Source organism: Electrona antarctica, assembly GCF_951216825.1.
Source record: "Electrona antarctica genome assembly, chromosome: 16".
Lineage (NCBI taxonomy): Eukaryota > Metazoa > Chordata > Actinopteri > Myctophiformes > Myctophidae > Electrona > Electrona antarctica.
The window spans coordinates 33,077,219-33,103,093 of NC_136797.1; the positions used below are offsets into that span (position 1 = coordinate 33,077,219).

Below are 25,875 nucleotides of genomic sequence, written 5' to 3' on the forward strand. Positions count from 1 at the left end.
AACGAGATATTCTGCACAATGAGTACTTTCTACGTTTGGTACTTTTTGGTGTTAAACACTTTTGTACTTTCACTCGAGTACATTTTGAATTCCGGACTTTTACTTGTAACGGAGTAGTTCTACATTGCAGTGTTGATACTTTTACTCAAAGTAAAACATTTGAGTACTTTTTCCACCACTGCTTGTTCTTCTTCCCTCTCTTCCAGTACCTCCATCCTGCCCCTCCTCCCATCCTTGCCTCACTCGGGCTTCTTTTTCTTTTTCTCTTTTCTTTTTTTTTGCCATCACAGAATCGGCGTTTTCCACATGTGACTCACTTTTTCACCAGCTAGAGCCAGACCGTAGAAGATCGCCTCTCCCCCCCCCCCCCCCCCCCCACCCCCCGTGCAACTAGCATTCCTTCAGGGGGCTCTCATAACCTCTGCAGGTTTTCCTCTTTCTATACACCGCTGCTCTCTATTGTGACATATGTCAGCCACGACCTACTTCCTAACGTGGGGCGAAAATTGGAGGGGCTGATTATTATTCATTCTTTTCTGCTCTGCTTCTGTGGCGCAGAGAGAAAGGGAGCGTGTTCCTTCATCAACCCCTCAAGTATGGAACAACAACAACAGCAAGAGAGAGATGGGAGCGATTTGCCCTGATTGGGAAATGATATCAGAACCCTCCATCCCAGGGAAGTGTGAGGATAGCCTGCGGTCACTTACCACCTCAACCACTACAGCAGCATCCCATAGAAAGGAGATGGCATTCACATCTTTGTCTTTTCTTTTTTCACCCTTTTTCTACTTTATACATAGTGTTTCATATTTTTTAATGATGTGTTTTGTTTTTGTGTTATTTTTTATGCTATGTTGATGAATTGAATACGTAGGATCACAATGAAAAAAGGGCTCAGGTCTGACTATACCTTGTGGTGTTTACATTTCTGTCTAATAAAGTATTCAATCAATCCATATTCTGGGGTAAAATTTGAAAAATAGCAGATCTACAAGCTCACAATTCGTCCAAATGGGTTGCATACTCGACTTGCATTGTGAGTTTGTAGATCGGCTATTTTTGACAAAGAGATATGGTGTAGTAGGGAGAAGAAAGATACGGTCAAAGTACAGTTGTAACTCAAGTCTGAATCTCTATGACTAGAGTAGAGGGTTTAACACACTTTAAGTGGTTACCACCTGATGCAACGTTAGTTGTGAGTGTCCCACATCGAAAATAGCTGATGTACAAGCTCAGCTTTGGCCAGGACACACTGTCAACGGAGCATAAATTAGTCATAACAACATCACAGTAAGAGAAAGAAATAGAGCCCTGAACATGATGAAGAGCAGGAGGAAGGCTAAACAGCCTGGAAAGAGAAAGGAGGAGGAGGAGGAGGAGGAGGAGGAGGGAGGAAGCAGAGGGAGGTGGTATTGAGTCACTGCTGGAAGAGGCAACCGTGAATGCCAAGTAAAACTTGTTGACACAGAAAAAACTGAGCTTGGAAGTGATTTTTCAGCAGGGTTTTGGCCCTTTATGAAACTCAGATTAGTAGACGCAGCTTGTCCACACAGCAAAGATCCCCAGTGTTGATTTAACTGTGAGAGTGTAAGAATTTACCTTTATGGGTCCATTGTTGAAACTCTTTAGACTTAAATGGACACTGAGGATTAATGTGCACCAGCTCTTTTCTGCTAAGGGGGTCTCATCAAGACTTGGAGGATTAACGAAAGGTTAAAACAGGAGTGCCTACTCTTTTTGTCTCTCAAGTACTTTTCATTTCCTTTCTTTCTGAACTTGCCCTGGTATAATCATATCATTGTAGCTAGAGAGCAATGAAAAATAGATTAATTTACTATTGCATGCTGTATGTTCAGTAACAAGACGGGGTCTAATAGCGCCGTGGATCTCGGACTTCATGTGGCCAGTCTATGACATTAGTCATCTTTCTATGGTGTCTATGATGAATACATCTTAAAGAAGGGAAAAGGAGATCTGCTCAAACTTAAAGGAGTAGTTCACCTACAAAATGACTTATTTTCTGTCAATTACACACCCCATGAAGCCTTGAATTCATGGAGATTGTTTTTGTTTAGGTGACCTACTGGCCGATGACCAATCATCAAATGATTACTTAGGAATTCGACAAAAGTCTTTTTTTTTGTGTGTTTTTTGTGTTTTTTTTGTCTGCCCACTCTTTCTTCTTTTTCTCCTTCTGAAATGTACACTCTGAAGCGATATTGCCCTTTGCCCCTGTTAAGTGTTGACTTGATGCCATATGTAGTCCTGAAGAAAGCAAGGATGTTACAGAGACACTGGAGATGGAGTCACTTGGAGGGGGGAGGGGGGGAAGAGGGGTGAAAAAAATAAAATCCTGGGAACTGCACTTTCTATGTATGCATAGAAATGCTGTTATTGTACTGCTTTTTCCAAATAAAATAAATATTATTTAAAAAAAAAGGAATTCGACAAAAAACTAAAGAAAAATCTTAATGCATTCAAGGCTTCATGGAGTGTGTAATTGATATATAAGAAAATAAGAAATTGTTTTGAGTGAACTAGTACTCCTTTAAAGAAGAGCCGAAAAGAAAACAGGCAGCTTGGGACACCCACATACTGTAACAGTGCAGAAGCACCTCTTCAGACTAAACCATACAGGCATAGACGTCATCTTAACAAATCTATATACTTTGTAGGTCACATGATTGTCACCCGAGGATCCCAGGGTGTCCGAACCATAATAAGAGAAAAATACAAATCAATACGTACAGTGCACAAACTATATTAAAAAATCAATGTAGCTCCCAGTATGAAAAAAAACATCAGACCAAGTGACTGTCATACATTCAACATAACCGTAGCCTCTAGCCCTCTACAGTGTATAGATAGAGGTCCTTAAGGACCGGTTCAGAAAACGGGCTTAAAGGGAAGAGCGGATCATAGAGCAAAGCCAACCGATTTTACAAACACGTCTCAAAGTGAATGTCTTAACAGAACATGCCAAAGGAACCTGATAGGAATTGTCTGTGGTGTTCAATCCTCACCAGTTGGAAGACACATGCAGGCTAACAGCTAAGACAGGGGTTCTCAACCTTTTTGGCCGGGGACCCCCGGAAATGCTTTGGCAATATCTCGGGACCCCCGCCCCGCCCCCTCCCGACCCCTAATATAAATTGACTGCTACAATAACCTTAAACCATTTTGGGCGGGAACCCCTTTTGGTGTTTTAAGCATTGTTATAATTTAGCTATTGAAAAATAGCAGATCTACAAGCTCATAGCGCGCCACCGAGTGGCGCGCTACGAGCTTGTAGGTCTGCTATTTTTGAAAAATCGTGAAAATAAAATGTTTAAAAAAAACTTTTTTTTCTTTTTTTAAGACAGAACGTGCCTAATGGCAGTGTGCACAGTACTGCACAAGAAATGTGGCAAGCCCTGGACAGACACAGACAGAACCATTTCTAGGCAGCTAACCTACAGAGCCACAAGCACACGGTGAGAGAGAGAGAGACATAACAATCTTCAGTAGTTGGCTGCTTGATTTAACAACAAATATTTAAATAAACCCCTGAAAATACCTTTAGACATTGACTGAAGTGCGTTGTATTTTACACCTCCACGGTAATATTTCATTCACTTATTTTTTGTTGCTGCAGTTGACCCCAATTGGCCAATAGGGTGCTTGTCTTGTTAACCTTTCTCATCTTTCATCTAATTCCTATCCTAAATATTCAACTCTTTATGACTGCAAGTGATACCATTATTAAAAACCTTTCGTACAAAATTATTTTGTGGAAGAAATAAGCCCAATCATCCAACATTATCGGGTCAGAAACAGGATATCCTGTCTGCTTATTCCCGGGGACAACATTCAACATGTGTCCAGACAAGATTGGCGTGTTATGTTTATACAACCCGTTTCAAATGACTCAGAGGAAACCTCAAATCCCAGCATGGTTATGTGCTGTATGTACGGTTACAGTATGTGCTGTATGCATTATGTTGGATATAAGACACGTCATGCGCATGCACGCACACACGAGACACACACACACACAAACAAACACGTGACACGCACGTGCGTCCCCCACACACACACACACACACGCTCTCGCGAGACACACACACACACACACACACACACACACACACACACACACACACACACACACACACACACACACACACACACACACACACACACACACACACACACACACAGCAAAGAGGAAGGAAAGGTATAAGGCTGACTTTACCTTGCTAACCTCAGGCTCTCACCTTTACAATGCTGGTCGGATTGCCTAGATTAAGTTTCTATATTAGTTGATGATTAGCAGGTAAAGATACATTTTATATATCAGTTCATGATTGGCAAGTAAAGGTTCCGTTTTCTTAACAGTTGATGCTAAAGTTGATTAAGTAATGTTGAGGATCAAGAGAACACATGGAGTGAAGTGCCAGGGAAGGACAATTGTTAACAGCCAGTATCGCTGTCCCGTCATTATCTCATTCACTGAATCATTGGGTCATAAACTATATTTAGACTATTAAGTATTGTAGTGAGATCATTAAAGCAAAGGGTTTGTGGAGAAAAACATCTTGAAAGAGGGAGGACAAAAATGACAGATTTATACAGAATGGGGAAGGATAAATGGGAGATGTGTGCTAGTTGTGAATGTACCATGAATGTGATACAGAACATGGCTACAATAGATTTTTGCTAAATTGTTTTAATAGAGCACATGTTTAGATCACAGCTTATTGTGGAGATTTGACCCATTAGAGTACACAACTAGTACTACACATCTCTAAGATATAGACATAACATGAACTAATCTGACATCAATCTTAACTAAATCGATACAAATTGCCCATTTGTAAACAAAACCATATTTTGTTACAGACATGAGCTGATGGTAAAAACTGGTAAACATTCTGTCAGAATCCATAGCGGACTCGACAAATAAACAACAACGACAATGAACTATCCAAAATGACATTCAAATGCACTTTTCCCTATTAACCATTAACCTGCCTTTCACATAAATCTACGTGAATTGGATTAATCTGGCCCAGTGCAAATCCCATAGATTTACACAAATTGGTCTTTTATAGTGCTTTTGATCAATCGAGTCGAGATGCTACTCACATTAGCATTGGGTTGCTAGTAGGGCCGGGACTTTAACGCGTTAATTGAGATTAATTAACTACAGAAAAATTAACGCGTTAAAAAAATTAACGGATTTAATCGCACCTTTTTTTTCACCGCAGAACGTTTCTCACTGTGTTTCTAGTAGTACTGAATTGGCTGCGGCACGCGAGCTGCAGCAGCAGCAGCAGCTGTTGTTCACTCTACACAACAGGCTACAGCTCCGTCAGAAAGCCCAAAATCCAAACCCAAATGAATCGAATGAAGAAGCCGCTTATATCGCTTTTGCTCCATGGATGGGACATTTAGATGTAAAAGCTATCGGATGGACGCGTGGATAGCGGCATGGCTGTGTGCAATGTCAGAGGGAAAGGATCCATTTATGACCAACGTTAGCTTATATGCTATAGGCTTGCTAGCTGCTTCAGTTTAACATGTCTCACAGACCACCGGAGACGCGCCGTGATTTCACCACAGCACGAAGCTGTCAAGCTGTCCTCGATGCGAAACATACTGAAGTAGCAAGCGACAAGCGTGGGTCAGCCCCAACCTCATGTGAAATGTTTCCCCCATAATAAATGTGTTCTCATGCCCCGCCATGTAAAGCACATTTGAGTATTTCATATACACACTGAAGACACTATATAGGCACTTGCTGCTCTTGTTTATCTGTTGGGATAAAAAAGTTGTATTGCTTAAAGGGGAATACCACTCATTTTCAACATTTTTCTATGGAGTTGTGTGCACTGGAAATAATAAAGTCCCCCCATTATGTGTTGCCTATAGAACTGGAGGTCTGAAAAAAACAGTAACATGAACAATGTCAAAGGGAAGTTCCATGAAATATGGGACTACTTTTATTTGTATATTAAAGGATGGTTGCATTAACAAATTGGTAATACATTACGGATATAATCACTATTGTCAGCAACAGAATGTGGAGGGGTGTTGTCCATTGGGGTTTTTCTTTTTTGACTGCTAGTTGTTTTGTTTTTGTTTTTTGTTTGTTTTTCTTGTCTCTTTCTTTTGTGTAAGTCATGTGTATTTTGTATGCTTTATTGTAAAATCATTAAAAAACTTTGATGACAAATTAAAAAACAAAAAAAAACAAAAAAAAACAGTAACATTATGAAGTACTTTTTTGTGATGTCACTGAGATGTACTTCATAATGTTACTGATTTTTTTCAGACCTCCAGTTCTAGGCAACACAGAATGGGGGGGACTTTCTTATTATATCCACACAACAACTCTAAGGTATATTAATGACAGTAAAATGTTGAAAATGAGTGGAATCCCGTAGTCACTATTCACTGGGATACCAAAAAACATTTGAAAAAAAAGGTTTCTCACTGTTCTCGGGTTGAATATTGATATGCGATTAAAATGCGATTAATTAGATTAATTTTTTTAATCGAGTCCCAGCTCTAGTTGCTAGCTGGTGTTGTCAACAAATACTGGATCGCACCATCTTGGATTGCGCACGCACCCGTTCTATCTGTTTCTTTCAATCGCTTTTATCTCCAATTCCTTGTCCCAGATGGCATTTCTGGTCAAAACAAGGTTTATTCCATGTCCCAAAGCAGACGCTGTGATCACCGGCACGGTAGCCCTTTCTCTGCTCTTATCGGCAGACCAGTATTGATATGCGACAAGTTCAACACACACTATTATTATATCATCATAACATTTTTGGCCCTTCAAAATAAGGGTTGACCAGGGGAAAATCCTGGCATCCCTGCTTTGTCACTTTGTGCTGCACCATGAGCTTGTAGAATGCTACATTTGAAAAATCTTGAAAATGTGTGCAAATCGTTGAAGATATATACAGTATATACACACACTTTTTTCAAATATTTTCTTCTAGGGGTTCCTGGAACGAAATATTTTGAGATGGGGGTCCATGGCCAAATACACATCATTTTGACATGAAAAAGTTTGATAAGCACTGATACCGCTGCAACATTTTTTTAAGGTGACATTTGGACAGGTCAATTGTGTGTGTGGATCCCCAGACATCCTCCCCAACAGATCCACTGCTATAATGACCTCATCCCAAGCTGTATTTTTGAAGCAGGTGGCTGGCGTTGAAGACGGACCTGTCTCCACATGCAAGATTATGAGTTCACGGCCAGACGTGGACAGGTGGAGGCAGAGGTTAGCACTCCTCCTGTGCTCAAGTACACACACACACACACACACACTCTCTCTCTCTCTCTCTCTCTCTCAGACACACATATTTGGCAGTCATTATTTCACAGGACAATTACCTCATGACCTCTGCCAGCCCACACACACTATTGGCCAATTGCGTGCCCGCCGCACGCACGCACACGCGTACGCACGCACACGCGTGCACACACACGCGTGCACACACACGCGTGCACACACACACACACACACACACACACACACACACACACACACACACACACACACACACACACACACACACACACACACACACACACACACACACACACACACACACACACACACACACACACACACACACACACACACACACACACACACAGGCTTGTTTTCATAACAAGAGCTTCAAGTAATGTCCAATTTATTTCACCTCAATTCTTGTTAATTCTGTTATCCGATTATTTTCTTATAAGTAATGTTGGCCTAATCCACTTGTTGGCACCAGATCTTGTGTTGTACCAGTGAATCATTGCACTGATAACAGTTGTACTTTCATGGCCTGCTTTTTCAATTTCCCACTATCTCAGTTTGCTCTCATTTATGGTCGAAATTGCTAAGAGAACGTAAATATACCAGATAAACCCTGGAGCAGTAATGTTTTAGAGTAACATAATGAAAGAAGCATGTTTTGTGGACAAGTTGGGACCTGCTCATTCAATTCCACAAGCATAAAATGAAACTTAACAGGTCAAGAAAAACACTTGACTTGACTGAAGTGGTGTTTGCTTTAAGCACACAGTATGCATAGATTTGTTCTGAGATGGTATGGAAGTTACAACTCCTGGCCATGACTGTCTATACAGACAAACAGACAGACATTGCACTGTAACTGTAGGTATAGAAGACAGATTTGACATGAAATGGAAGTCCTTTGGCGCACTAGACACATTTCATTGCATCCTGCCATTAAAGAAGTCTCATCTCACAATGTACCTTAATATGCTGCACTTGCCATGCAGAACTGGGTGAATGTCCCTCCCCCTCCCCCCTCCTCTAGCGTTCACCTTGACCACATGCTGTTCAGATGGCAGTGCAGGAGCACCGCTGATGGTGTTCAATGTCATCCATCAGACCGTGGCCTTCAGCGGAACAGCGCTGGAGGAGCTCCCAACTAGTTACTAGTACACCCACACACTCCACAACAAATCCATCATCTAGGCTAATATACTGTTCTCCCGGCGTTTGAACGAGGGCACTTCTATGTGCTATAAAAGCCATTACACAATATTTTAACGATATAACAACATTTTTAAATTCTAGGTGTCTAGCTGATGCTCTAATTTGCGAGGTGTTCACAACAAACAATATTGATTGCCTGTGCCAGAGACAGTGCTCTGATCTGATTTAAATTCCTGTGTTTCGAGAATGATTCAATAATTATAAGGGAAAAGGAGCAAAAAACCCAGAACAAGAGGCAGTGAGCACGCTTTCTAATAACGGTAGAAGTTGGGATTACCTCGGCTGTCCTTAAAAAGGTGGGAAGGTCATTTCTCATTTGGGGAGACGGAGGGACTAGAGTTGAGGCCAGGTAACGCGACGGCCAGGTCACCACAGGGGAGGAAGAGTTTAGTAATAGCACATTGTCATTGCAGCACACAGGCTGGTGTTTTGGGCTGGACTATGTGCCCGTTGGTACAAGGATGGAGCTCCTTTGTATGCCAGGCCAGCTAAAGTAACTGCGAGGTAGTGATGCGCCCAACACAACCACTGGAGGCAGAGGGATAAGAGCATTTGAGGTGACAGACTATATAAACTGGGCTGTCTGTAGCATTGTGGAGTAGAGGCTCAAGAGTTCCTCAGAAGCACGCAGTCAATATATAGAGGGTTTCAGTTATCCTGAGGGGAAATGACTAGGGCTTGGAAGAGGAACTGAGAACATGATGACGGCAGATGTTTTAATGTGCACACACCTACAAAACCAGGCTGTGACTACACAACATGCATTATACTTAGAGTAGGGCCTCATATAACTGCTAGTTGTCTAGCAGGATTTTGTGAGGGGGAGGGGTACCAACGCAAGGGTAAAGACAGACATCCCTGATGCCTTGCTTTGTAGTGAATTAAGTGAGTCAGGAGAGACAATGCACAAGTGATCAGACACAGTGATCCTTATGCCTGGGTTCTACTTAGTCGTGCTGAGTGTACAGCGGTGCCACAAATATATTTACAACAAGCTCATAACACATTGTGGGTTTGTAGATTTGTTATTTTCGGCCCCAGGACACTGTTGTATGATGCAGTATAAATGAGGCACAAGGCAGCAAGTGTATTCTGGGGAAACTGGCTCTCTCTGAGTTAAATGAACACTCCAGATTTGTCGGGAGTGTTCTTTAGTGACAGAAAAGACTGCAGTATATCAGTAAGTAAAATGACACAACTTGAAGCCAGAACGCTTGGGATCCATCAGACTACTGTTTTGTTTTGTTTTTTACATCATTCTCACAAGATAGCATGGAGACGGTAAACCAAGAGTGAGAGATATTAGATCGACACCTTCAAGTGTTCTGGGGAGAAGGAAAAAAAAAAAAAAAAGGAGGAGGGATCAACCAGAAAGACAACCTGAAAACAGCACATAAAGGACAGCAGCATTGAGGGAATTCGCTGGTGAAAAAGCATCCCTGTTTGATGGATTAAATGGATAAGGTGATATTAAGAGAGAAACTGCAATAAAAAAAGATTTATGGTCTTTTTAATATTAGTAAAGGATGCATGTAGTTTCCATGTGTGTGCGTGCACCATACACGCACGCGCCTGTGTGTGTGTGTGTGTGTGTGTGTGTGTGTGTGTGTGTGCACGCATGGGTGTTTAGTAATGTAGAATTGTTTCCAGTAAACCATTCAGAAGTCTCACCTTTGTAACTGTCACATCCACACCTGTGTGTGTGTGTGTGTGTGTGTGTGTGTGTGTGTGTGTGTGTGTGTGTGTGTGTGTGTGTGTGTGTGTGTGTGTGTGTGTGTGTGTGTGTGTGTGTGTGTGTGTGTGTGTGTGTGTGTACAAATATGCGCGTCTGTGAGTTTGAGACTTATATCCAATATAACATTCTCTCTGGTCATGTCTATTCACCATCACAGATGCACCTTGTTTCCTCCAAGGCCAACTGCACTCAGTTCGTACTGTATGTTTTCAGTCAGTTCCCACTGCAATCCCATAAGGCATTGTATAAGTCATATTATGACTGATACAAGGCAGGAATATAGGCCAATGCCATCTGGCTTTAAGACCCAAGGGAACGTTAGCACAGATTGTGTTACATAGGGCACGATGTTTAAATACTCAGGTTCTTTAACATTGAAACAAAGACAATGGCATGCAGACAAAGTGAAGAACAAGGAAGTGAGCAAAAGGATGTGCATACCTGATAGTATCTGAAATAAAATTTGTTTTCAGTTCCCTCCAGTCAACATACCTTTGTACAGTAACACTTTCTATGAAGCCTATGTCTCTAATGCACTATAAATATTACACAAAGTCCATGAATAACCAGCAATATGATATTTGAATTTCTGAGTCAGTATAAAATGCCAAGGTATGTGTTGTCATTATTGTTATAAATCATAGTAATTATGAGTGAATATAACTGTAATTATAGTGTAATAAGCAGATTATAATACAAATGTTGTTATGCTTATTGTTGTTATAAAGAATCATGAGTAGGCTATTTATAAGTGCTTAACTATACAGTATTATAAGCAGATTAAAATGCAGTATAAGTATGTTTATAAAGCATTATAGACACCGACTTCACAGAAAGTGTGACCAGATCCTTTCTTTGAAATGTATCATGAAACATTATTAACTCTTTTCCTGCAGTGGCGGCAGAAGGTAGTTAAACCCTGCCAGGGCTTTTTCTGTATATTTAGGTAGTTTCATTTCCGCTTTATCGGCATGGAGACCGCCATTGTAAAGATCAGCTAATATTACCATTAGCTCACGCTGTTTACCTTTCGCCAGATGCGATGTGATTAGGGCCGGGACTTTAACGCGTTAATTGAGATTAATTAACTACAGAAAAATTAACGCGTTAAAAAAATTAACGCATTTTAATCGCACTATTTTTTTCACCGCGGAACGTTGTCACTGGACAGTTTTCAGATGGACCGGCGCACCACCCAGTTCACCGAGTGAAGTGTCCGTTGTTACAGGGAGTGGAAACCACCCCCCTTTAGAATGGTATGCCCCAGCAGCATTGGGGGAACAATAACACCACCAGACAGTTCACCAGACCGGGGGAAGCCGCTGAGATCACTTTGCTTGTCCCCGTGGATTGGAAATAGGATTTAAAAGACTATCCGATGATAGCGTGGATTACAGCACAGTTGTGTGCAATTATTCAATAAAGAATTCGCATATCACCGAAGACCGCACCTCGTCAAGCCTCCAGTATCGGCTCGATGCGAAACATGTTGCACCGAGCCTAGCCTGGAAGCTAACGTCAACAACAGTAGCTCTGGTCCTTAGCGTAGTTAGGACTCAGGAGGAGTTCTATGGTACTTAATTTGATCCTTTCCCCTCACACCCACGGAAGTGCAGGCTGTGCAGCCCCTCGTTTTTAGCACAAAAAAATATGTGAAAGCCTACTTTCCTCCTTCTAACACTATGGATCAGAGCTAACGTTATTCCAACTACCAGTAGCAATTCAAGGACCCGACCAGATGACATGGTTTCTAACTAAACGGTTATGGCCAAATAAAATGTAAAATCTGTTAATGGCTGTTACTGTATGTCCAAGGAAGAAACACAGAGGTGCTTTGTTATGGTCATGTCACTTTGCTGCACCAAGCCCCCCCCCAACCCTGTGGAATGCATTCCCCAAACACTCAGAGACATGCCCCCACCATCCAAACCTTCAATATTGCTTTCCCCAGCTATTTCATCTATTTAATTCCTTAGTGTTTTTCCTCTAATAAAGTTGTTTTTGATTTATCATGTCCCCCTTGTAAAGCATTTTTGTGTACTCAGAAAAGCTTTATATAAATTATTAAATTTGAGATATTATAATTTATTACCCCTATTATTACTACAAAAACAATGTTTTATTGCTTAAACTTGTGTATTCACTATTCATTGATTCACTAGTATACCAAAATCCATTTAAAAAAATAGCTTTCTCACTGTTCTCGGGTCAAATAATGATATGCGATTAAAATGCGATTAATCGAGATTAATTAACTACAAAGCCTCTGATTAATTAGATTAAAATTTTTAATCGAGTCCCAGCTCTAGATGTGATACAAAATCACATCCGAACCTCGGCTGGATCATCATAACCATGCACAACAGCGCTCGTAGTTCCAGAGATCCTACTTTGAATGGAGGTCTATGGGGGCCGTGTGAAAAAATCCTGGTGCTGGGGGTGACGGAAGCATTGCCTAGCAACCGGGCCAATGTTAAAAGGTGATTTTCGGCTAAACCGTTTCATATTTCGGGTAAAGCTTTACAGTGCGTTTTAACAGTGGGCGACAGCCAGACAAATTTTCCGGAAGTGCATTATTTGTCTATGGGACCCGGCGACTACCGGCGATAGCAGGCGAACAGGCAATGGTCGAAAAGTGGGCGGAGCAACGTCGCCTGAAAAGATAAAAATAATTCATCTTTTCGGGCGATAACGGGCGATGTGTTCGGCTGATGCTCGCCCGCTGTTAAAACATACTGTTAGGTATGTACAAATATGTTCGTACTTAGCAGTAAAAGAAGGTCGACCAATTGGTAGAGCAATTACGTTAAGTACACTAGATGGCAGTGTGGAAACTCTCCCATGTCAGGTGGAAAGAAGCAACTTGGACTCCTCATGCATAGAAGAAAGCATGAGGTCAGTCCTCTGCCCTCCCCAGGTTGGCAGAGGATGTATAGCACCCAGGATTACATTAGATAATTGACACTGGGTGAAAAAATGGGTTGCAAAATCGTGGGATAAAAATTTAAGAAACAAATAACAAAAAAAACGGATGTTCAAAAGTTTTTATTTTGTTTTGTTTTCCATTATAAATGGTCAGTGTATTATCTTGGCATCACTGCCTTTTACCACTAAATGACAATTCAACAGTTTGGTATAGAGAATGTTTTTAGACAGGAATAAAATCATACTTATAGAACTATTTCAGCATATTATAATAAAAAAAAACATTCAATATATCATAATAACAATTAGCAGAAGTTGTATTTACTCATAGCAAATAGTATTTTTTGATTACTTTAGTTTACCACAAACTCTACCGTTCGGTAGAGGCGAGAACTTAAAAAAAACCTTAAAAAAGTACGTCATTTATTCTAATTGTTGTTATTGCAATTTACGAGCTGCGTTCGCTTCCCGCGTTCGCGCGTCTTAGTTGTATTTTAATAACTGGTGGGTATGTTATTAAAACAAAAGGGCCTAAAGGAAGTAAAAAAAATGCGAAGAAATATTTTTTTCCACTGCTTCTTTCTTGGTGTGACCTTTAAAGGGTTAAATATTTTGATAAACGACTCACTGACAACTGCTCACTAAAGACAGGTTAGGAATGTCCTCATTGTTAAAACAAACAAAAGAACTACACAATGCTTGAATGACTTGTTAATATAGTGTAGTGTAGTCCATTGATTGTGTATTACCATTCATAAAACAATTCATGTATTTTTATTTTCTGTATGAGTTTGTATTATGATCAGTTTTATTTCATTCATGTATTTATTTAATTTGCTGTCCATATGGGTATTATTAATGGCCATTATTATTGACTGAAAATCAATAAATACATTTAGAAAACTACAATAGCAAAATTGTACTCTGCTTTTCAGATATCGTCGGGTGGAAACCTTGTATTTCCAAAACGTTTCCTTTTTTATTATTGTCTCCACCAGGCCTAAGGCATGGGGAGAGAGTATGTTTTACACTACATCCGTCCGTCCGTGTGTGTGTGTGTGTGTGTGTGTGTGTGTGTGTGTGTGTGTGTGTGTGTGTGTGTGTGTGTGTGTGTGTGTGTGTGTGTGTGTGTGTGTGTGTGTGTGTGTGTGTGTGTGTGTGCGCGCGCGCACATATACCAGCTAATCTCCGGCACCGTTGGCCCGATCCATGCCAAACTTTGCACACAGTGCCACACACACTCTCTAGATGCCAACGATGAACCTCTGCCCCAAGTTTTCCAGAACGGCCTGTTATAGCGCCACCAGGAGGCCGACTTTTGTAAAACACATTTGTTGGTATTACTCCTCCAGATTTTGTCCAAAAATCCCACAAATCGTTACACAGTATCTTTATAGTCATGTGCTCAAGACGGATCTGTCCGATATTTCATATTACATCCTAATTAGCTAACATTGGCTTTCAAAGTTTGCAGGCTTGGCCCGTTTTGAACAAAAAGCCTTAAATCATGAACGCAGCGTGCAATTTACATGAAATCTTTCACGCACTTTCCTACTAGGCTGAGGAATATATCCCACCCTTTTCACATTGGCCTGTTATAGCGTGGATTTTTGGAACAAAATGCCTCAAATCATCCAAAGGCATAAGAACAAATGGCACCCTTTTCACATTGGCCTATTATAGCGCCACCAGGAGGCCACAACCTGACCTGCCCTGGTGCCTGTGCCCCGAGGGGCACTTTTTCTAGTTACACATGTTTTTGTGAAAACAGACGATCCACAAGCTCACAACACTCCACATAGCGACACATTATGAACTTGTAGATCTTCTATTTTCTATTTACACTTGATGAAGTAGGGCATTAATAACTTACATACGTAAAAAGTTGAAATATGGAGATACGAGGTTTCTGCCCGACAGCAACGATAATATGCATGCCTCGGCCCGCAGTAGTCTTTGTGAACCAAATATTGATATACAGGCACAGGGGAGGTCAGTCAAGCCTACTCTGGCACTTTAGATGCCATCAAATGGACCATTTGATATCAATGAGAATGGGGGCAGTTACCATGACAACTATGGCGGGAAAGACACATCTATATCCTATTTGGATAGTAAGGGTGCATTGCAAGACAGTACTGTGGTCTAAGTTCATTTAAAATATATATTGGGTTAAAGTACTAGGATATCTGACTTTCCTAATTCCTACCCTTTCACATAACAGTCAACACTGTATGTCTTCAAAACTGTCTGCATCAGAGATCAAACTCTTGCTCGCTCTATCTCGAGACACATGCTTCAAACATAGAAAGAGACACAGCTGGTATGGCTTAGATCTACTAAATCTTTCATCAACTAACAAAGATTAATCATTGCAATGAGTTTTTGAATTATTTCTGCAGGTCCCAAGAGTTGTCATGGCGTTCACTTTTTGCCACTATGTACAGTATACTGACAGTGAATAATATGCAGTGATCAGAATGCTGCTGCTATGTTACTGAATTAATCCATAATAATGAGCAATCCATCATTAACTAGATATAGTGCCCCTCGGGGGGCACAGGTCTCCACCAGGGCAGGTCAGGTTGTGGCCTCCTGGTGGTGCTATGATAGGCCAATGTGAAAAGGGTGCCATTTGTTCTTATGCCTTAAATGGCAATAGGATGATTTGAGGCATTTTGTTCCAAAAATGTGTTTTGCAAAAATCCAGCTGTTGGTGGCGCTATAACAGGCCAATGTGAAAAGGGTGGGATATATTCCTCAGCCTAGTAGGAAAGTGCGTGAAAGATTTCACGTAAATTGCACACTGCGTTCATGATTTGAGGCTTTTTGTTCAAAATGGGCCAGTCCTGGAAACTTTGAAAGCCAATGTTAGCCAATTAGGATGGAATATGAAATATCGGACAGATCAGTCTTGAGCACATGACTATAGAGATACTGTGTAACGATTTGCAGGATTTTTGGACAAAATCTGGAGGACAAAAGTCGGCTGTCGCCTGGTGGCGCTATAACATGCCGTTCAGGAAAATTTGGAGCAGAGGTTCATTGTTGGCATCTAGGGAGTGTGTGTGCAAAATTTGGCATGGATCTTGACAACGGTGCCGGAGATTAGCTGGTAACGGATGGACGGACACACACACACACACACACACACACACACAGACGGACACACACACAGACAGACATACACACACACACACGGACGGAGTGCAAAACATACTCTCTCCCCATGCCTTCGGCCTGGTGGAGACAATAACATAATCAATGCTGTAACACTATTTGCATTATTATTGTACTTGCAACTGCTGCATTGAAGAATCCCATCAAAGTTCTCTTTAACAATGAAAAACAATGGAAATTGTTCCTTGTCTTTTGCATTCTGTGGTTGGAAAGTAACATGCAATCTGTTGGCTTACAAATGAACATGAGATAATGAAATAATAACAAGCTGGCCAATAATAATTTCACATTAGTATTTTTTTTTGGGGGGGGCAAAGTCCACTGCTGCAGCAGAAAAACAAAGCAAGCAGACCACTAGAGTTACAGTATGTGTTACATAACTGTGACCCCCATTCAACTTCAGGGCCCCTTAAGTCTGCACCAGTGGTATGCTTACCTCTATATTCAAAAATACTTTGAGTTACTGTAAATGCCTCAGCAATGATAACAAAGTACAACAACGGATCCAGTTGAAGCAGGGGCTTAAATTGCCCATTAAAACCCCACACACTACGGTTCAATATCCATCATTTCCATATCCATCAATCTGACTATCACAGATGAGGCTTACATATTGTAGATGAAATACCAGTTAGTAGTACACACACGCTTCCTTCAAAATCACCCACAAACGCACAAGCCAAGTCATCACGGAACTGACGCGTTATGTAATCCAATGCAATAAAACAGCTTACTAACCAATAGAATTCCTTTGTTTACTTCCTGAATCTCGAGCCAATCAAAACATCCCCGGCTTTCCAAAAAATGTCCCCACCTCTTTTCCCTTGTGTTGTGGGAAGCTGTGCTATTCATAAGATAAGAATACCAACAGTAGGGACTGCAAGCCAAATCTCTAGCCTCCAAAGGGTTTCAGCGAATTATACGATTTTCTCTTCACTTTATTATACTCCTATGCCATTATATTTAAAGGGCCATTTCGAGGGCCACATATTTACGAGGCACACACAAATAAAACACCCTGCCTACTTTTATACTACTCCATTTATAGAAAACCAAAGACAAAGTCCAACTGAATATTGTTTTCCTGTTGTCCCTATCCATGTTATAGACTAGAGAAACCCCCACTCCTTGTCACAAAGTTTGGACACCCCTGTTATAAGTCCCCCCACCCCCACACGCCAATACAATGTCAGCATGTGCCTTTGTCCTCTCAAGTTCTATTCAGGTCCCTTCTCAACCTTTGGCTCCCCCATACCACCCCGCATCTTCACCAGCCAGCTGCACTCAACTCCCTGTGAGGAGGGGAGACGATGAACCAGTTGAACAGTCCAGGTTTGGGAACTTATCTGTGCGCGTGTGTGTGTGGCTGTGTGCGTGCGTGTGTGTGCATGTGTGGCATTGAGTTCCCAATAAATCATTCACCTCTGTAACTGTCACATGCTCCTAAACCCTGCCATTTTATTTTCTCCCACGCTTTATCTGACAAGCTGAACACGCCTCCACATCCTCAACACACACGTACATATGCAGAGGCAATGTACACTATAGTGGACCTGGATCTATGGTGGTAGCCTGTGCACCATGAGAGAGTGTGAGTTTAATGGCCAAGTACATATCGTACTGGTAATTTGTTCTCTGCATTGGACTCATCCTAACAATTAGGAGCAGCGGTCAGCTATTGAGCAACGTTTGGGTTAATGGTAATGACATTTCGACATGAGACAAAATAAGTAGTACGGTAACAATAATTGAAAATATGATATATTAAACGTAACACCTGCATCACTGCCACGGATACAAAATGGGTCATTCCTTCACCTCACATAAATGTATAAACATACAGTATTCTCTTTGTTACACACTCATGCTAATGTGGAAGAGATGCCACTTCACTTTAATTAACACTATGCTCTCTCACATCCATAGTTGTCAGGTCTTAATAGTAATTACTCCAGACAGAGCACATGGCAACAGCAGGTGTAATTGTGAGGTTTTGTAGGGGAAGTAAAGAAGCCATATTATCATAATTGTATGCAAAATGAGTGCTCGCATGCATCTGTTATCTTGTAAGATATCTCTTCTCTAGAGTCCACCCACACTGACAGAGGCAATATTTGTCACACAGGTCATGCTAAATTAATGGTGATAACAATGCCTGTCTAATATGTGAAATTTACATAAATCAGATTTCATCTTGAGATTGTCCAGTCATTCCATTAAATATTATGGATCTAATAGTTAGCTGCAATCCTTGTTGGCAACATTGAATCCCAAATTAATATTGAAAACGTTCCTATCCAGGTGGAGACCAGGATAGGAACCCGAGGAGCCCCCGAGTAGCACTTTTTCTAGTTTACGCACGCACGCGCACACGCACACACGCACCTTTCTAAACTAAATTTGTTGTATGGAACATAGCCTCAAATTGCACCTTTCTTTTTTTTGCGGCTTTTGCCTTTATTTTATATTTTTTATAGTGGTACAGACAGTAGGCTGACAGGAAATGGGGGAGAGAAATGGGGGAGTGACATGCATGCAGTAAAGGCCGTCGGGATCGGGAGTCCAACCCGCGGCACACTGCCAGACTCGGGCTACCGGCCAGGGTGTTTTTTTTAATTGAATTGCACCTTTCTAAACTAAATATTGCTGTATGTATATATGGAACATAAGCTTTACCTAACTTTGCTACTACAGGGAAAACATGCACATGCACATAATGTGTTACTCTTTTTTACTCGTTTGCTCATTCTTGCACTCTTTATTCTATCCCTTTGTTTGCTGTGCTTGCTGTGTTTGATGTTGATGTTATATGTTATCTATGCTGCTGCGTATTGTAGTGTATTGTGCTCTGTACTGTACTTTGATTATTTTTGGAAAAAATCTTTGAGAAATGAGTTGTGTGGGGCTCCCCGGAACATCCAGACCCCCAGGAACGCACCTAGGGGGCCGGCCCAGTTCCGGCGAGCCTTCCCGTGCGCCCGAAACGGTCGAGAAATTACGTTATCCGTGTACCGTGTTGCAGCTTTCCCTGCTCGGATACAGAGACAGACACGTACGTACATGGGCATAGGGACACACATACTGTAGCGTAATGGAGCAGAGGCACCGCTCAAAAATACTTCCTCACTTTGTGAGGAAGTATTTTTGAGGCCGGATTTACCATTGGGCTACGGTGGGCTGCAGCCCGGGGAGCCCCGGCGGTGGGCCCCCCCCCAAAAAAATATTAATTGCAATCCAATTCAAGTGAGATTTGTGTTTAGTTATTGTATATTTAGTTGTATTATGGTTAAAACATTGAGAGCTTCTGCTCTGCTGTGTGCACTGCAGACAGTGTCTAAATCCCACCATAAACAGGGACGTCCGTCCGTCCGTCCGTCCGTCCGTCCGTCCGTCCGTCCGTCCGTCCGTCCGTCCGTCCGTCTCTCTCTCTCTCTCTCTCTCTCTTTGGGTTGGGTACCCAGAAATTAAACCAAAATACCCCTATTTTAGCACAGTTCCCATTTTTTTGTGGTTTAAATCTAAATTCATGGACTCAGGTGTATGATATTTTCACCCTGTCAAATGCTTACGGGCAGGTAAATAGCAAATGCTGGAGGTGCATCACTATTTTAATTTTGCCTGTATTGCATCATTTTAATTATAACAAAAACTCAATGTTGCTATCTGATAAGTAACTTAAAGCAGTGGCGGCTACACTTTGTTTAAATTGGTGCATCAAAAAGGGGTATGTTGGGAAATACACTCTGAGAGCGCTATAGTGCACCCAAGATGCTTTCTGGTCGTTGGGAAATTCAAATTATTAAATTCGGTTGGAGCAAACTTGCAATTCTGAGAGTTGCAAGGCACACACTGACCAGTCCCAGGGAAAAGCCCTAGGAGAGGAGGAAGGCATTGTGAAATGTGTTGGTTGCAGCTTGTTTGGTACTCTCTCAAGATGTGTGCTAGCTGAAGCAGCTTCTTGTTATCAGCACATGCCAATCATGCTAAAGACAACATTGTGGCATGGCCATGGGTCAGAAAAACCAGGAACCAACTACAAACCACAAAATGTAAGCTGTTGCTTAAAATATAATAGATTTAGTAAGACTAGCACAGGATTTCAATTATAAAATACTGCATTTATAATTTCAATGTATATCTGATCAATATATCTGACCATTAATTTACGCATACAGCATGAGTCAGATACCAGCTCCAGCTGAGTCATCCCACATCAATTAAAATGTTGCAATTTGGATCAGCTGCCTAGTCCACACATCACAGCTTTACTTCTTCCATATGTTCACTTCAACCTGCTGTGTATAGGAAAACAAATGTGAAATACTTACAAATGTGTATGTTTCAATTTGTAATTGGTAATACATTACGGATATAATCACTATTGTCAACAACAGAATGTGGAGGAGTGTTTTTCTTTTTTGACTGCTAGTTGTTTTGTTTTAGTTGTCTCTTTCTTTTGTGTAAGTCATGTGTATTTTGTATGCTTTATTGTAAAATCATTAAAAAACTTTGATGACAAAAAAAAACAAATGTGTATGTTTGTTTTGCAGGTCTGTCTAATGTACACATCTCTAATTAAGCAATTCAAAAAAGCCAAGCATTGCTACAGTACATTCAATCAAGTATCAAGCTGCAATATTTGTGTTTACAACATACTGCAACTAAAAATCTTTAAATAGTTGATCCTACAGTAATAATTGAAAGTCAACCAACCACCCACATCCTGCTTAGCACAATGTCACACCATTAAGATGATGATAACTAACTGCAAGTTTTCTTTGTAAGCAGGTAGCCTACTGTGATGTTTTGTTGTGTTGACTAACTTTATTTGGAAAATATGAATATAGTGCTACTCGGCTTGCCTTCTGGCCTGATGGCAACAGCAATAGCAGCACTGTGCTACATCATCCAGAATGTGCAAAGAAAAAGAGTACTTTTAAACTCTTTAATGAGTCATACAGCCCATGACAAGTTAGTTCATGGACAGCATGTTTACTTGACCCATGACCTGGCTCTGATGAGAACTAACAGGTCATCTCAAAGGCAGCTGGTTTAAAATAATTGTGAATAAAAAATTAAAATAACACAGCTCCAATGTGGATCTCGTACTTCATGTGCCCAGTATGGCTTTAGTCATCTCTCAGTAGCCTACACTCCATGTGTAGACCAATGTATCATGAAATTATATTGGCCAAAAGGGGATCTGGTACCTGAAGCACCTAATAGACAAATTGCCACTTTGGTGAAGGCCTGCTCTACTGAGCACATTTTCTAGTTTTAGAATGGAGTTCAAAATGTTACTGTCAACTATTAACCTTTTAGGGTGCTGCAGCGTTTAGCCCCCAATTACATATCAGACCTGTTAACATACCCATATGAGCCACAACAGAGTCTGGGGTCCCCTGGCACAGACTCTTTAGTTGTTCCAAGGACTCCGCTTATTACAAATTGGTGACCGAGCAATTGCTGTCAGGGCTCTGAGGCTTTGGAATAGCCTGCCAGCGAGCTCAGGAGAGCCAATTCACTATAATCTATTAAAGCACTTTTTATACACACCTGTACATGAGAGCTGTTTTTGTAACCGTTAATATATTTAATCATTTAGGCTGTCCCCCCCACCTCCATTATGGCAGTAATATCTTTGTTTTACATATTTTATTATATATTATCTTTTTTATTTCCCACCTCTGGTCTTTTACGATATATGGTATAATTTGATTGGACTTTATATAGCCTCAGTGTACTTTTATATTCATTTCATTTTCTGAATATAATGCTTTAACCAGGTGCTTAACACAGCTTTACGAAGAGCATTTACACAGTCAAAGTAGTTCTTAAATATCGCCTGCTCCGTTTGAATTGACATTCAAGACATCTTTCATAGGTCAATGAAAAGTGAACGTGTTCACATTGCTTCATCCACCTATCGTATTATTCAATATTTCTCTCCTCTACTGTGATGGTCTGAAAATACGAGCAAAGCCACTGTATAAGTCAATCCCTCTTGTGTTTCTAACACACGCTCGCTTGTCCAGGCATAGTCAATAAACTAGGGTTCTCTGCACATGTGCAGCAAGATAATGCAAATGTTTCTATAAATAGGGATAATACTGCTGACAGTGCCACTCTTTCAGGTGAGAAATCTCAGGGTAAGACAAACATACTCTAATACATAGATATACATACAGACGAAGTTCACACATTCACACGTACTGGAGTACAAACGCAGAGCAAAACTGCTGTGAGTGAATGAATGAATGAATTAATTAATTCATTAATTCAGCGGTGGGCAACTTTGACAATGGAGAGGGCCACTATATTTCAACACTCACTCCCTAGGGCCATATATTACGGTCGTCGCAAAAATAGCCGATCTACAAGCTCAAAACGCGCTATATTCGAATTGAAATCTTGAATTTTTGCTATTTTTTTTAATCAGAATCCTGAAAATTAATATTTTTCATTTCAAATGCCTTTAATTATACTTGTGTTGAAGCATTGAGCTACTAATTTAGACTGAAGTAACATGTTTGCATGTTGTGGAATTGTAATCAGCTGAAACCAATATTATATCAGAATTCTGACATTAACCTGAGGGCCGCATTAAGTGAAGGTGGGGGCCGCATGTGGCCCCCGGGCCGCCAGTTGCCCACCCCTGCATTAATTCATTAATTAATGAATGGGTGAGAACTGCAGCTTCACTGCAGTGATCGTCGTGAAGCAGTATATAAGAACTGATACACAACAGAGCCTCAGATACACACACCACTTAATAGAAGATCAAAACAACACAATACTATACGCAACCGAATGCAATTCACGTCACACTACATGATGAAACTAATCTATATCACTACACTGTTCATATCTAAAATGCACAAGCTGACGCTACATTGCATTATACAGCATATAACCCCCGCGTTAACGGTGTGTATCCAGTATACAATTACCACATGAGTTTAACTTAACTGTTAATGACAACTCAAATTCATGTTTAATGTATACTGCACTGTACATCTTTGCGTGCCTGTGACGGTGCCATGTGCCAAAATGTGAGATCGAAAAGGTCACAACGCAACAAGCCTGTGTAGACCTGCTAGTGTCAGTGTTAGTTTTAATTTGTCTTCGGTATCAAACAACAGTAAAAACAAACAGCAACACACTTACACAATTATCTTCATGGCAAACATGTAGGACAACAGTGGCAAATAACAAATCTAGCAAGACATGGTATCATTTAGTGCCTTAATGGCATTAGGAATGAAGGAATTTCTAAAGATGTTACGGTTAGCTTTTGATATTACTATAAACACTGTGAAAAAACTCAAAAAGGTTTTAAAAAAGATCATGATGCTCAGGCAATACCAATAACAATGACAAATTCAAATCAATTTTTACACTTCCAGAGTTAAATGAACACCATGCACTCCCCAGTCCTCACTGAACTCGTTTAGATTAGATTACTCAGTTCTACACCAGGAAAACAGAAACACAAAAATGCCATCCCTAATCTACTGTACTTAGTACTTAAATAATCATTATGCAAAAACAAGTACATAAATGCTATCCTCAACTATAAAACACATGTTCTGCATGTACAGATTAGCAGACAATGCAGAATCCCATTCATAGCGCTCTCTCTCTTGCGCTCTCTCTCTCTCACGCTCTCTCTCTCTCTCTCTCACCTTCCAGCTCATGATGAATGACATCAGAGAGATTGGGCTCCTCGCCCCACCAGAAGATCCAGAGCTCCTTGGCATCGGGCTTGACTTTGCGGCGCCACACGCACAGCAGGTTGGCCTGAATGCAGCGCATGAAGCTACGCAGCACCGGGTCATCCTGGGCCGGTGCCGAGATCACCGGCCCATACTCCCCCCCGCCGCGGAAGCTGTAGCATCGCCATTTAATGCCCGTCAACTCCGCCTGGAAGAGAGGAGAGGAGAGATGATTATGATAATCCAAATTATGCTCTGAGCCTTTACAGTCTGCAGGATTGCCCAGAAAGTGATGGCTTAAAATTACATTACAGTTGTGAGCTTTCATTTTGCCAAGTCATCCTTGTATAAAGAATTGATTGAGTTCAGTGATCCATTCAGTTCATATACTTGTTTAGTCATCTTATTTCCAAAGTTGTTCTTCAGACACAAAAAAGATCCGGTTAACTGAGGTTTACTCATTCACTGCCACGCACATGCGTATCTAATGGCGTTCCCTTTCATTTTGTTATCTATACGGTAGATATAAGAGGCTATTCTGGATTAATAATAACCCCCAAAACGCGTGTTTTGTTGTTAATGCTAGTTGTTAATGCTAGCAAGATATCTACATTGTGGCAGATTACCCTGCCACTGACTCATTTTACAAATGATATAGATTGTTTCCTGTATTCTCCTCTAAATTGTGTTTAATACTGTATGTAGAATTGGGTTCACAACACTGGGTTTAAGTCACCTTTATTGTTTGTTTGGAAAATGTTTGACATGCGTTACCACAGTGCTTCCTGGTTCTGACCAAGGTATATTAAATGGAGGTAAGGTCACCGACGTCATTTTCGCTATCACGCAATTCCAGACTTAGATTCGTCGCACCATTGGAGCCAAACTGCACCCGGAAGTTCGGCAGAATGCACTGGAGTCAATAAGAGCTCAGTGACCAGCTCATGAACAAACATTATTTATGAATGACTGAGATCTTTTGTAAAGTAATCACTTCTGGCAAATAACAGAAGACATATAACACATTATTGTCTGCTGCTTTTCGATGTGTACACTGTGTAATTTTATAGAGGTATCTAAAGAGCAAAAAGTACGTTTCTGAACGTGCCAAGTATCGCGAGAATGCCCACCGTTTCCTGTCTGGCAGCCAAATCTCACGAGACCCCGGAACAGAAACGATACCTTAAATCCCCAAATAAAATGATGTACTGTGCACATCGAAAAGCAAGTGATTAGAAAGCAAACTGTGATATGTCTTCTTTCATGTGCCTGAACCGATTATATGACACAGGTCTCAATGGTGCATTAATAATGTTTGTTATGAGCTGCTCCATTCACTGCTTTGTATACATGTCACTTCCAGTGCAAGATTTGGCTCCCATGAAAGTGTCATGGCGCAGCACAGTCACGTGACCATGTCACTTCCTTCTCTAATTTTCCTTGGTTCTGACCAAGGAAGCTCTGAGAAGGAACAGAAGTGGTCACGTGACTGGGCTGCGCCAAACTCACACCGGAAGTACATTGAATACATGGCAGTGAATGGAGCCGGCTGGACCAGCTCATAACAAACATTATTTTTGAACAATTGAGACCTTTTCTAAAGTAATCACTTCTGGAAAATAATAATGTGTGACATGTAACACATTATTGTCTGCTGTGTTGCTATTCGATGTGTACACTGTGTAATTTTTATAGAGGTATGGTATCTAAAGAGCACAAAGTACCTTTCTGAACGCACCAAGTATCGCGAGACTTCCCACCGTTTCCTGTCTGGCAGCCAAATCTCGCGATACTTCGGAGCC

General features: G+C 41.0%; 1 protein-coding gene across 5 annotated transcripts in view; it reads right to left on the reverse strand.

Annotated features, from left to right (window-relative positions):
- LOC306939277 (mediator of RNA polymerase II transcription subunit 13-like) overlaps positions 1-25,875 on the reverse strand; it is a 147,252-nt gene that overhangs the window by 94,691 nt on the left and 26,686 nt on the right. For all 5 annotated transcript variants that reach the window (XM_079523846.1, XM_079523845.1, XM_079523843.1 and 2 more), the window contains exon 2: positions 24,044-24,281. In XM_079523846.1, coding sequence (XP_079379972.1) covers positions 24,044-24,281 — 238 coding nt within the window. The remainder of the gene's footprint in view (positions 1-24,043; positions 24,282-25,875) is intronic.